Source organism: Poecilia formosa, unplaced genomic scaffold, assembly GCF_000485575.1.
Source record: "Poecilia formosa unplaced genomic scaffold, Poecilia_formosa-5.1.2 Scaffold391, whole genome shotgun sequence".
Taxonomy (NCBI): Eukaryota; Metazoa; Chordata; class Actinopteri; order Cyprinodontiformes; family Poeciliidae; genus Poecilia; species Poecilia formosa.
This window is the reverse complement of record NW_006800330.1, coordinates 27,710-41,875: the sequence shown is the minus strand read 5'-3', so window position 1 is coordinate 41,875 and position 14,166 is coordinate 27,710. Positions and strand designations below refer to the sequence as shown.

General features: G+C 36.2%; 2 protein-coding genes across 2 annotated transcripts in view; one reads left to right on the top strand and one right to left on the bottom strand.

Moving 5' to 3' along the window:
- Positions 1–1,657: 1,657 nt before the first annotated feature.
- LOC103154534 (GTPase IMAP family member 4-like) lies at positions 1,658–6,133 on the bottom strand. Its single transcript, XM_007575858.2, has 2 exons — positions 6,051–6,133; positions 1,658–3,245 (listed from the first exon to the last, which is right to left on the bottom strand). The coding sequence occupies exons 1-2, from the start codon at positions 6,079–6,081 to the stop codon at positions 2,224–2,226; spliced, it is 1,053 nt and encodes a 350-aa protein (XP_007575920.1). The 5' UTR covers positions 6,082–6,133; the 3' UTR covers positions 1,658–2,223.
- A 2,615-nt stretch (positions 6,134–8,748) lies between these two features.
- The window catches only part of LOC103154576 (GTPase IMAP family member 4-like), a 7,300-nt gene continuing 1,882 nt past the window's right edge, over positions 8,749–14,166 (top strand). Inside the window, exons 1-2 of the mRNA XM_007575908.1 lie at positions 8,749–8,835; positions 11,625–12,448. Coding sequence (XP_007575970.1) covers positions 8,793–8,835; positions 11,625–12,448 — 867 coding nt within the window. The 5' untranslated portion in view covers positions 8,749–8,792. The remainder of the gene's footprint in view (positions 8,836–11,624; positions 12,449–14,166) is intronic.

Genomic DNA, 14,166 nt, shown 5'->3' with positions numbered 1-14,166 from the left:
CAGCAAATTTGAAATGCTGGGGTCAAAGTGGTTGACACACCTGGCAGGCCCCTTAAAATTTCTGCCGGAATTTTCTAGTTTTCATCAATCCCACAGGTCGTCAAGCACGAGGTGACAGTGGAAAAGAACCACTTTGTTTTAACTGGAGAATCATCTGGCAGAACCAGGTTCATGGTAAGAGATTATTTACTGGAACTGGGTGTAAAGACATTTATACTATATGACTGGACCAAGAGCGCTTTCTATGTGAAAGAAAACCAAAGTGAATACAGAGTCAAAGCCTGTTAGGTTTATAAAACTTAATCTGAATGAGAAATAAGATTTGTAGAAAGTTCTGGACACTAAACATTTGTTACAATGAATTTACTCATGTTTGGAGAAATGAAACACAATACATCAAAACACCTCATATTACATCAACTGGGGCAAAGTGTGCAATTCCTGTTGCTTGTATTATGTTTTCACTTTATCAAACTTTCAATACAATTCAGATTCACTCAAATTATAGAAAACACAGTAAAGCAATAATATAAATAGTATATTTGATCCGTTATTTCATAAATAAAGCACTTGCATTGTGTGTAGGGCTGCACCAACTGCAGTTAAAGGATGACATTCCAACTCCAATATTTTTTTCTGAAATGTCTCTAAATAGAGAAAGAAAGTTGCTCAGTTGGCAACAGTGAGGACAACAGTCAAACAGTGAAACGTGCAGACATGACATGCAAACCTCTGATGGCAGAGCAAAGGAGGACAGTGGATGATTTTTAGACATTTGCTGAGGTAGAAAAGATCTAATTCATATATAAGTATCAGTCAAACACCGATTTCCCAAAATTAAGGAAGTTGGCACCAATAAATCAGCTGGTTGATAACTCAGAGCAGCCCTGATTGTGTTTTAGTTTCATTGTGTGGAGATTTTTATGCTCCACACAATGAAAGGTGGGTGCAGACAATAGATAAATTATTAAGGTTTATATTTTACACATTGAACTTCATGATTGATATGTTAGATTTTTCTCAACAACACTGAAACACAAAAGTGAACCAAGTGTTCAAATACATTTTTATTAGAAAATTACATCGTTATCTTAATACAAACAAAATAAAGAGGTGAATTTAGCCAAGAAACCCCGACTGTCTGCCTGGAGGCTTGAACTCTCTGCGTGAAATTAAAACGAGTTTGACTTCAAACATGTAAAAGAAAATATGCAAGTAAAAATATTTTTCTCCGCTTTGTATTTCTCAGTTTATACCAACTTTAGCTGAAACCCTTACAAAACACTGAAATGTTCTTCAATGAAGACAAAATACTTTTTGTTTAAAATTGAATTTCATATCAGTCATAAGTGGGATTTATAAGACAACTAAGATAGTTTACTATCCATTCAATACCACCACATTCCCCAGTCACTTCTATATGTAAAGCAAATAATTAAAAAGAAACAATCAATTTAGCATCATTTATTGTTTTCATCAAGCTTTATTTGTGATTTCATATTCAGAACAGGGTGACACAAAATATCTCAACAGAACAGAAACATTAAAAAACACCATAATCAGTTCAAACAATCATCACAAAGTGAGAATTATTGCAAAAAGTGCAAGAATATTGAAGTGAAAACCTTTGTGAATCTAATACATTTACTGTCATTTTCCATTTATGCTAATCTTTCCAGCAACAATATAGATTTCCCAAAACACAGTTTCTAAAAGCTGAAAAAGTGATACGTGAAATACTTTGAAATAATATGCAAACACTAACTTGATATGCATTCAAACTATTTTTTCAGTGCATGTGAAACAGCCTTAAGATCAGCCTGCAGTCTTCAAGATCTCCAACAGTGTTAAAGTCTGGTAGTTTCATATTATAGACAGTTAAGCTCCAAATTATTCATGCCTATCAAGAGGTGCAGAGTCAACAGTGATCTAATATAAGCACGGTGTACTAAGAAAACCTCACAAAAACTTTCTAACACGGTGCAAAGAGCATCCAGGTTCTGGCTGAGTTTTAATGTCAAGATGTAGTGAAGGAGTTTTATTCTGACTGGAGATCTGCTTCATTTATTAACAATGAAAGAGACAGAATCTAGTTTGTTGTTTTCTGTTCTCCATGTTTTATACTGAAAGTTTCATAAAGAAAGTTGAAATGTGTTGTTTTCAGATTCCTGCGGCCATCGTCCTGTTTGAATGAACAGTAAATTTCCAACTTTCACCATTTACTTATGAAAACAAGCTGGTAAAAGATTTAACAAGGCTACATCCAGCATTAAAAACTTCTTTTCCAATGTTAACAACCTGTTTTCCAGCATTAACCAGGTGTTCTCCAGCTTTAGCCAAATAATAGAGAGGATTATTTTGCTCAGCTTCTTCTCTGGCCTTAGATTCATGCTCAGACTGCAGCCTGGATTTTGCTTGTTGAATTTCTTTCTCCTGCTTTTCCTTCAGGGCTTCAAACTGCTTCTCTCTCTCCTTTCTCTCTCTCTCTCTGTCAGCCTGGATTTGCTTATACATTCTCTCCATCTCTTTCTCATACTTTTCTTTTATTTTTCTCTCCAGTTCTTCTCTCTCTTTGCGCATTTTCTCTTCTTTCTCCTTCAGGATTCGTTGTTTCTCCTCTTCAATCGCCCTCTCAGCCTCTTGGAACATCTCATTGGTGTAGTGACTTCCTCCATTCTTGTCAACAATGGTTCTGATCTTCCTCAGCAGCTCAGTGACCTGAGGTTTCTTATCTTTCAGCTTGTTGTTGAAGACATGATACTGGCCGTTACACCTGGACACCAGATCCTGCAGCTCTGGGCTGTCAGACAAATAATCTTCAATGGTGCCTTCAAGGTCGTCTCCACGGGTAAACAGAACCATGCTGTATCTGTCTGCTGCGTCTCCAAAGACTTTTTGAATCATTTGCACTGATTGTAATTCTTCTTCTGTGAATCTGCCGATTGGAACGACCACCAGGAAGATGTGGGGTCCAGAAGCGGCGTAACAGACGCACTGACTCAGATCTTTGATGGTTTTATCTCCCTCAAACCTGGTGTCAAACAGACCTGGAGTATCAATGACAGTAACCTGCTGACCATCTACATTACTGGAGCATTTGGAGCAGTTCACAGTCATGGATTTGGGGCTGCATTTGGACTGAAAGCACCCTCGACCCAGAATGGTGTTTCCAGAAGCGCTCTTCCCAGTCCCAGTCTTCCCCACCATCACGATCCTCAGCTCAGTGTTGTTTGTAATGTTTGTTCCTGTAAAGAAGAAGGTTTGAATCTGAATTAGAATCATTGTGGTGGATGCTCCTTCCACCACCACACTGTGTTAGTATTTATTTATTTTTCTTTATATTAGTTACAGCTTATAGTATGCTTAAGTTAGTTATTATATTTAGACATATATTTTCTAATGGGTGCACACTTTAGTTAATATTTGTCTGAATGGTTTACTCACATTTGTTGTTTTGTTTGAGGTGCTGCAACTACAGACAACCTGGCAGAAGAAACCTGGAGCATACCATTTGTTTTTCTAAAAGACTGAAGGGGGGAGACCTTGTTGTTATTTCAAGTTCAACAATTAATTAGTTAATTTTGGCACTTAGATATTCACTTATTATTTGTGCAAAGTTAAAATTAGTTTTGCTTTATTTGTTTCATGGGATGCTTTAGTTAATTTTGTATTTGTTTGTTCTTTTATGTTGTGCCTCCCTCATGTGGTAGATTTAGGTTACTCCACCCTGTTGAAATTATTAGTTTATGGTCTAAGGGCTTAAATTAAATTTAGATCCATCCTTCAATCAATATATTCTGATTAGCAGAATATATATTTTGAATATAGCGCCATCAGTTGAATTAAAATAACTTGGTCTGTAGATTTCTGGTTAGTGTACAAATTCATATCTACAGGGTCAAATTGTTGCCCTCAGCCCCTCTGTGGCCCACACTCTCCCAAAAAGAGGGTAATAAATATGTCTTCTCCAAAGAACTTAAAATGCCCTGTCTCTAGACACAGAACAGGTTCTGTTGTAAATCATCTTCCAAGCCACTAGAGGCACCCCCTGATTTACATATGAGAATGCCCTGAGGAAGAAAAGCTAGCCGCCTGAGCTAGGATGGCAGAAGACTATGTGTTTTCCTCCAGGTGCTCACTGGCGGGCGGCCTTTTATGTGATGTCTATTTTTTTGTTCATTTATTATTTATTTTATTTCTTTAGAGATAAAATAAGTTCTGTTTGTCAAATGATTATCTTTGGTATTTTTATAACAAGGTTATTAATCATCAACTGATGTACATTTTAACTTCAGGCTGCGTTCACACTGCAGCCTGAAGTGACCCAATTCTGATTTTTTTGATGTAATGCGACCTGTATCTGATCTTTTCATGGCAGTGTGAACAGCACAGGTCGATTCTTTTTCGAATGTGACCCATATCGTATGCGATTCAAATGCCACCTAATGTTCTGGTCTCATTCATCCGAACTGAACGGCACTGATTCTCAACAAATGTCACTATTCTGCGTCCTGTTACTCGCAAGTGGGAAGAAAAACATCAACCATGACGGATTATATGAGGATTAAGTTGTTAATATGCTGCTCCGGTTGGACAACAACTTCAAATATGTAAGCTAAGCTCCACCGTTAGCCTCCATGTTTACTTCCGCAAACACGCAGTTGGCAGAACACCTAGAACGCTGACCTATTGCGCCCTCTACTGCGCATGCGGGACACTTTCAGGTCGTTTGCCCGTTTATACTACAGAACGCATACAGGTCGCATTTACTGGCAGTGTGAACGACCCCAGCAAAAAAATCGGAATTGAGTCTCTTCAGGCTGCAGTGTGAACGCCCCCTATGTTTGTTGATCGGTTTGTCTTTTATATGATCCGTTGTGTGATTGTTTAATAAACGTTGTGATTGCATTTGAGCTGCAATGTCTTGTTTGGCTTGTCTTTGTCTTTGCATTGTTGTAAATGGTTTCACTATTGCACACGTGGATTTGAATTTGGTCGATCAAAATACAGAACGAGCAAGAAGATTAAATAATATTGTATTTCTTAACAACCCCTATTTATGCAGCCTTTTGTTCTCTCTTTGGAGGTCAGTTTTATTTGTGTTTTGTTAGAGTTCAATTGACCTCAGTTAATTTGGGTCCAAATTTGTTACTTATCATTTAATTTGCTCTTACATTGAGTCTTTATGCTTTGTTAACTATTCTTTGAACTATTAAATGGACACTTTTTCTACTTTTTGAACATTTTTTGTCGTCGTTTATGTCTGGTCCCTTACAGGGACACAGAATGTTTGAATCTGAATTAGAATCATTATCATGTTTTCAGACTTTCAGGTTCTGTTTATTTGGGAGAGCAGAAATTATTGAGCGTATGCTATCTCCCCTAATTTTCACAACATCCAGCTAAATAGGCACCAATTATAGTCGACACACTGCACTCTTATAGCAATTATTCAGTTTAAGCTAAATTACATTTTCTATCGGCTGCATTATGTCTGATGTGTCTGATGCGATGGTGAGGAAAGGAGGGACTACAATCTAGCAATCATTTAATGCATTTGGTTTTAGTTTTTTTTTTAAAGAGATTGTGTCAAAATACCAACAGTGACTATTTAAATATAAATATATCCCAGAAATTAATTGTAATTATATTGAAAGATGGGTTAACCCCAGAATTACAGAACAGAACCAGAAAGTGAAACATTCCATATATCTAGTCATATTTAACATGATAATATGTAATAATATCAGGCATGTTAGATTGAAAGTAACTTTTGAAAATAACAGTCTTAAAGCAAGCATTTTCATTAAGCCCACATTTCTGTATTAAAAATAGTTTTTTATTGGTCTTGTGTAATATTCTAATTTTAAATCTTAGCTGTATATGGAAAATCATCATAATTAACAGAAATAAATGCTTTCAAACATCCATGTGTGTGTATTTAATATGCAGTGAGTTAAAGTTTCTAAAATTGATGGGAGTTGTTCAATAATATTCTAAGTTATATTATATTACTATATAATTATTTTTATTGGGGGATATTTTCTTACCATAGTTGTAGGACTTGCTTGGGCTTTGCATGATCAGTCAGAGAGAGCAGTGAGACACTCCAGCTGCAGTGAAATAATGAAGACAAGGGTCTTTTTAAATAGCCTTTCAAACAAACTGAAACTGAACCTTTGATTGGCTCTAACGTCTTTTGTGGTTGACCTAAAATTGAACAAATGTATTTCTAAGAAGCTGGTTTGAATTTTCAGAAAGTTTTCTTCAAAGTTGTGTGGGTGCTTAAAGCTTAAAGGTCAATTCATTGTCAAATATGTAACCAAATACTGCAACATATATAACATCACCAACGTAACCTGGTTTTCCCCCCAGCTATCTGTACTTTCAATAAATGGCAGCACTGTGGGACAAACAGTGCAATAAAGAGTAAACAAAAGTGAAACTAAACAAACCATATATGGTCTGTATGATTTTCTCCTGGTTTTATGTCCCAGCTTTGTTTCTCTTCATGAGGCTAATATGTTTCATTTCTGTTACTTCACACAACTTTAAACCTATTCTTGATTTGACTCAGTATACAGACCTATGCAGGTTTATAAGAATGAAACCACAAATCACACATTTGACCTTTTATTTTATGAAAAGAAAACACTTGGAATATGACTTCAGATTATTTGTGGTCTGCTCTTTCTCAGATTAAATTATGTTGTAAGTTTCTTCCCTACAGAAGCAATGAAAATGTACAAAAGCATAAACATAGAAGATCATAATTTTCTATTTTTGGATGAGGAATTTTTATGTTTATTTTTTTAAATATTTCCCATCATATTCTAATCTAGATATCAGAAACACTCAGCATTACAATACTAAACTTAATCTTAGAAAGTTTTCAAACTGGGTTGATGCCTGCAGCACCAGATGTTGTTTTTGTGTTTATTTCATTAATCATTTTATCTCCATGTTTAGTGAGAGTAGCAGTATATTCCTTTAATTAGATAACTTAAGGTTTGAGCTTCCCTGATCTGCAGTGAGCGGGTTATTACAGATGTTCTCAGTCAGTTTGGTGAATTTCTCAAATTATTCCTGACATTTTCAAAACATGATTGGACTCACTGTACAGAACTTAGCAGATTTGTAAAAATTCAACCACAAATCACAAATTTGACCTTTTATTTTGCAAATAAAGCATTACAGAAGCAATGAAAATGTATAAAAGAATAAAAATAGAAGACCTTAATTTTTCTGTTTTTTGATCAATCAGTCAAATCAAATTTTATTTGTATAGCACATTTCAGCAGCAAGGCATTTCAAGGTGCTTTACAGAATTAAAGAAAAATAAAAATAAAAATAAGAACAGCATGTGACATTGAAGAAAGAGAAAGAAAATTTGAAAAAAGAAAAAGATTAAAAGATTAAAATTAAAATTAAAATTATTTTTATTTTTTATTAAAAAAATAAAAAATAAAAATAAATAAAAAAGATGATGCAGAAAACTTGTTCAAAAAGTATCATGTTCTGAGTTAGATCTTAAAAACACTCACCACTACCATAGATGCGAAATGAGTTTCTGAATCGTAGCAAGTCATAGTTTTTAGAGTGGATGCCAGTATACAGAGTCAACAGACCTGCAAACCATCCCAAGGTGTGTTTTTCTGTCTGAAGCAGTTCATAGTCAGGGAACCTACATTCTGATGTTTTATGAGTCAAAGCACATCCCATTCTTTATTTTTATCTAGTCAACTTCATTATCAATGCCATTATGAATTTCTTGAGCAAATAGAATACAAAGTTTTCTTATATAAGAAAGGATTTGAATTACTTATTTGGATCCTCTTACTGTATTTCTAACACTGTATAAAAATGAGTTGAGCAAAATAAAAAATTGCAGAATATGTCAAATATATTTGATCCGTTTTATTGTCAGAATAATAGAATGGGGAAATTTAAGATAAAGTTTACAACAGTCACATCCTGCATTGTTTCATTTCTCTCTGCAGACAGGAAAACGAGTAGGAAAAGCTCTCCACCCTCCTCTCATGAAGCTGCTGCAGCAGGAGGAGAGTCTGGGCAAGAAGAGGCAGAAAGTCGGAGTCCTTGGATAAAATCACATTTTTATTGTTGGTATTTACATGTCCACATAATTTTCTACTAAAAATATATTTGTATGTTTTCTTGTCGTGGTACATTGCTTTTCTAACGTGTTTCAGTTAGTGAGAGAAATCTAATTTATTAACCTCTGAGTTCAAAGTGTAGAAGATAATAATCATTCATATCGTCTATCCCCATCATAAAACACATTTGAGTAATTAATCATCACCACCTTTATGAATGAAGAAGTTTTGTGTCTAATGTAAAAAATGTCCACACAATAAAACTGAGCACAACAGCAATGAGGAAGTTTGTCTCAGGTGGAGGGACAAAAGTGAGGAATAAGTTTCACATAATTTCCCCTCCACATGAGGAAGGGGAAAACCAGCCTGGATGTAAATCTAGGGAAACTTTATAGGCATCAAAGTCAAACAATAGTATTATCGTATATTTATTCTGTAAGAAACTCACACCCCATTGATTTTTTTGTACACCGGACCAGGCTTTTTTATTGTATTGCATATTTACATCTAAAGGTTATGTGCATCAATTAAAGAATAAAGATCAAAACGTGGAAAAAAGAGCCAATAAAAGCTTCAGTTTCATTTTGACGATAAGACTGTATAAAAATGCCTGTGCAGGACCCAAAGGGTATTCATTGCTTCACTGCATCTGGAGTGTCAACACTGATCTCTCTGACCATGGACAGCGACAAGTTCAGCCCAAACAAGACCTGCAACAATGGTGAGTCAGGATATGAAGTCTGTTCTGATGTAGAAAATATCCATCAATAAAACCATGTAAGAATGAAACTTTTCACTTTCAACTTTCTTCTGTCTTATTCTGGGGTTTCCTTCTTTTTTAACGTGAACAGATGTCATGTATAGGTGATAAGGAGACTTATTAATGAATGTTACTTTGAAATGCGACACTGTTACAATCAAGAATGAATCAAGGACAACAGAATGCATTCTGTCATTATTTTATTCAAGGGTCAAAGAAAAGAATGGCCATTGACTCTCGGCTGATCAGAGAGTAAAGAAACAAAAACATTGCTTTTTATAATCCATCAGTTACGTAAGCATGGGACTTTACATCAGCTTATAACAAAGAAGACAGTCTTTTCACTTCTCCTGCTTTTCACCTGTGGCCCTGAACGATGGTTCACACGAGTTCAAGAAAATAAAGACTGTGAGATTCGAGTTTTCTGTGTGTTTATCTTGGTTTCTGTGTCAGTTGAGTCTCCGTGTTGTCCTGTCTGTGGATCCCAGTTGTGTCTTGTTTCCTTCCTTACTCCCCTGTGTATTTAATCCTACCTGTGTCTCTTGTTGCTTGTCGGGTCCTGTCTTGTCTGCCGTCAGTTGTGTGTTCCTACCAGTTCCTACCAGTGTGAGAATCTAGCCTTTGCTCATCTGTGCTGCCTGGACTATTGTGTGTATTTCGTCATTAAATAATTTCTTCTACCTGGGTCCATCGCGTCTACTTCACCCTACAAATCATGACAAAGACAACTTCTCAGAAAACGTCTGTTATCAGTTCTGTTTCCCCAGTAAATAAACCGAAGTTTGTCATGAAATAGGATTGTCTTATTTACTAGTGTTGATAGAGTTACTGTAGGCCAGTGTACATGCTGCTTGCCAATCTTCCTCAAGTAACTAGCAATAAATCTTCCTTCAAAGCCTTCAGTCTATCATGAGATTCTTCAGAAATGAACATCATTGATTAATAAAACTCAGATATGACACCTTTCTTCAAACTATCCTTTATCAAAATTTTTTCTAAAGTTGACTTGGCAGGTTTTGTCAGCTCATTATTTTAAAGATATTTTTAAAAAGCATTTCTTATCTGAGTCAAACTTCTTTTGTAGATCCTGAAAGCTTATTAGTCTGAAATAAAGATTCAGAATTATTTGGAGTTCTTTGTCTTTTCGTGCTTTAAACGTTGGATAATTTCTTCAAGGTATAAATAATTGGTTACAACACACTGGACTGAACTGANACTAAAATTATTTGTTGTTTACATTTTTAATAGTGTAATTCTGTAAAGACAAAATATGTCTGGTGGTTTAGCTCTGATTTACATATCCTGCTAAATTGCGGGTTTGAATATTGCAATACTTTCTTATAACAAAATAGACCTGCAGAAAGAAATTACTAATAAAATATCTTACATATTCATAGCTGTATGCTCTATACAGATATTTTCCTTAGCTTTGATTGTGTATCTCACAGTTTTGTAAATTATCATTGTTTATTAAACTCTGAAAGCTGTGGCTTTGTTAATATTCTGTCCTAGAATGCGGTGAGGTGTGCCCTTTTTTTTGAGCACCTGCCCCTTTAGTGGTCCCTGCACGGCCCTGGATGGCATAATTGTTTGACAATTCTGCTCAAGCTATTTACTGATCTGTCAGGTTTCCGATATGCGTCCCCCCCAATGACAGACTCGTTCCTACGCCCTTGGTTACGTAAGCATGGGACTTTACATCAGCGGTAACACTTTATTTGAAGGGGGGTGAATAAGACTGACATGACAACGTCATAAACATGACATAAGTGTAACACGGGGGAAAGAACCCGGATTGTGACTGAGGACGTGGCCCTAAAGCCAACTGGTAGACTACTGAAATATCAAGTGGTCTAGAGTTTCCCAATTAATTATACCCAGGTAGGTCTGGCTGAGAATGAGGAAACAGAAGTAGTATACCAAAATATATTTTATTTATACATTCCTTTACAATATTAAAAATAGACTTTATTATTCTAATTTAAAACTCAATAAGGCTCAACAACCCAGGACAAGACTAGAAGCAATTGGAACCAAACCAAATGCAAACCAGATTAGTAGAAACACAAAGTAACACAAAATAATGTTAGAAAAAAAAGAAAAACAAATCCCGCATTGCCCCAACCCAGTCCTAAGGCTGTGCCCAGTACGCTAATAAAAATAAGGAGCTATGCTGTTCTGGTTCTGCACCGTTTGTTGTTCTGAATGGTTTGTGGTTCTGAATGGTTTGTGGGAGCATAATAGGCAACAGCAGGAGTCTGCAATACCAAAAGATAACAATGACACATCTGCTGACAATAATAGATTTTATTATTTTGATTCGTTATTATGAAGTTTTTGAGTTGAAGATATTTTTTAAAAAGCATTTCTTATCTGAGTCGAACTTCTTTTGTAGATCCTGAAAGCTTATTAGTCTGAAATAAAGATTCTGAATTATTTGGAGTTCTTTGTCTTTTCGTGCTTTAAACGTTGGATAATTTCTTCAAGGTATAAATAATTGGTTACAACACACTGGACTGAACTGAGATAAACAAATTGGCTGATTTAAAAGTTTCTTTAACGCTCTCCATAGTCTTGATGAATATCTGGTTTTAACTGTAATTTTCTCCATGTCCACATGTCATTGATTCCCTCAAATCCTGCTAAGGTCTCAGCTGTATCATATCCTCTCTACCACATAGACAGAGGCTGAAGTTCTGAAAACAACAACATGATGATTCTAATTCAGATTCAAACTTTCTTCTTCACAGGAACAAACATTACAAACAACAATGACATGAGGATTGTGATGGTGGGGAAGACTGGGATTGGGAAGAGCGCTACTGGAAACACCATTCTGGGAGAAAAGACATTTGATTCCAAATGCAGCGCCCAATCCCTGACCATTGATTGTGCCAAATGCTCCAGTAATGTGTATGGCCAGCAGGTTACTGTCATTGATACTCCAGGTGTGATGGACACCAGGTATGATGAAGAAAGAACAAAGAAAGACGTGGGTCAGTGCATCCGCTATGCTTCTCCTGGACCCCACATCTTCCTGGTGGTCGTTGCAATCGGCAGATTCACAGCAGAAGAAAAACAATCAGTGCAAAAGATTCAAGAAATCTTTGGAGAGGCAGCAGACAAATACAGCATGGTTCTGTTTACTCGTGGAGACGACCTAGAAGGCACCATTGAAGATTATTTGTCTGAAAGCCCAGAGCTGCAGGATCTGGTGTCTAGGTGTAACAACCAGTATCATGTCTTCAACAATAGGCTGAAAGATAAGAAACCTCAGGTCACTGAGCTGCTGGGGAAGATCAGAACCATTGTTGACAGGAATGGAGGAAGTCACTACACCAGTGAGATGTTCCAAGAGGCTGAGAGGGCGATCGAGGAGGAGAAACAACGAATCCTGAAGGAGAAAGAAGAAGCAATACGTAAAGAGAGAGAAGAATTGGAGAGAAAAATAAGTGAAAAGTATGAGAAAGAGATGGAGAGAATGCAGGCTGAGAGAGATAGAGAGAAGAAAAAGATGGAGGAGGAGATGAGGAGGGCGGATGATGAGAGAAAGAGGGAAATGGAAAGAAAAGAGGCAGAGAGAGTGAGAGAGTTTGAAAAAAGGAAAAAAGAACTTGAGGAGGATCAGCAGAGAAAAATTGAAGAAGAGAATCGTAGGCTGCAGGCCGACCAAGAAGCCAGGGCCAGAGCTGCAGCTGAGCAACGCGGTAAAGGGAAATGTGTAATACTGTGAGGTCAAAAGTTGTAACCAAGCGTTTGTTAGACATTAAAACAGATCTGATAAGAATTTTTTCATTTTCTTTGTTTTAAAAATAAAATAGAACTCCAGGTACAATGATCTAATTCGCCTGTGACCTCAGAATCTCATAATTTGTTTTTTAAAAGTTTCTGATGTTTAAATGCTTACATGTTTAGTAAATCTGTATCATTGAATATCATTAGTTGTATTATTTTCTAACTTCCAGCTCCATGTGAATGTATTAATTTCTTTCTGTTAAATTCATAATTAGGATATAAACACACTAAATGTTCTTGTGTCCATTCTTCCTGTTTTATTTCTTGTAATAGTTTAATTTTATGATTTTAATTTGTGATCACAAATCATGAATGTTAAACCTCAGTGCAATGTAGGTTTATTTACTGACTTATTTTAATCCACATCTGATCCTGTGTTGTGCTCAGTGTAATACAACACTTAAACCTTGATCTGATCATTAAACAATATTAAATTATAAGAAAAAGCTTCAAGTGTCTTTATTTATTATTATTAACTTAGTAGCAGCTGTCAAGTTATATCTTTGTGTAGGAGCTATTTCTCTAGTTTTCAGTTAAATCTTAGAATCTAGATTATTTAGTTCATTTTTATTTGCTTATTTTCTAGTTGATTTACAATTAGAATTTTTGTTTCATTTTTTTAGGTTCTTTGGTTAGCAATTCATTTAATCAGTTAATTAATTTCAGTTGGGATGTGGGTATTTCACGGCATAAATAGGTGGGTCTTACTGGTAAGGTTTTTTACCAGTCATTAGTCATCAGTCATCAGTCATTAGTTAGTCAATCAGTCAGAGAACAGGTGCAGGAATCAGAGCAGGAGAAAAGCAGACTCTTGTGAAGCTTATAACCTTTTGTCTGAACAGTGGAATAAAACAACCAAAGAACTGCATTTTGACTTTTTTGACCCTTTTGAACTGCGTAAGCCAGAAACCCACAGTGCATCAGGTGACTATTTGAGTTGGGATTCACTTTTTTGTTTTTGGGACAAACAGTCACTATGCTTTGTTTTAAAAACCTTATAAAATGACCCTCCAAAGTTTTTCTTACAGTGATTTAAGCTTTAACACAGGGGTTCCCAAACTACGGCCCGCGGGCCGGATCCAGCCCGAATCCACATTTGGTCCGGCCTCTGAACAATACCAGAGAGCATTCAGATTTTTTTTCATTTCCCGTATTTTCCGGACTATGATCCGTTTATATGTGGATTTTTCTTCAACCACCAGGGGGCTCTTTAGCAGGAAGTGAATCAGCAGTCTCGGTTACTTGCGTGTCAACATTGAGCCCACAAGCAGCAAAATGAGTAAGAAACGGATCAGATGTCTTTGGAAAGTTTATTTGCAAAGGGGAAAAGGCTCAGAGAAGAGACAGGAGGATGGATTTATCCCTAACCGGTAGGTGAGTCAAACATTACAAGCCGCTCTGCGTAACATGCAATGAAGCTTCAAACTGCTTCACCTCGTAGAGACCCAGCAGGCTGTGGATATAAGCAACACTTCGGGTGTCATTGTCTCCCATCAC

Bases quoted from the DNA above. Each gene is read 5' to 3' on its own strand.
- LOC103154534 (XM_007575858.2), bottom strand. From the start codon at position 6,081: ATGCAAAGCCCAAGCAAGTCCTACAACTATG. The intron at 3,246-6,050 runs GTAAGAAAATAT...TCTTCTTTACAG, and splicing joins AAGCAAGTCCTACAACTATG to GAACAAACATTACAAACAAC.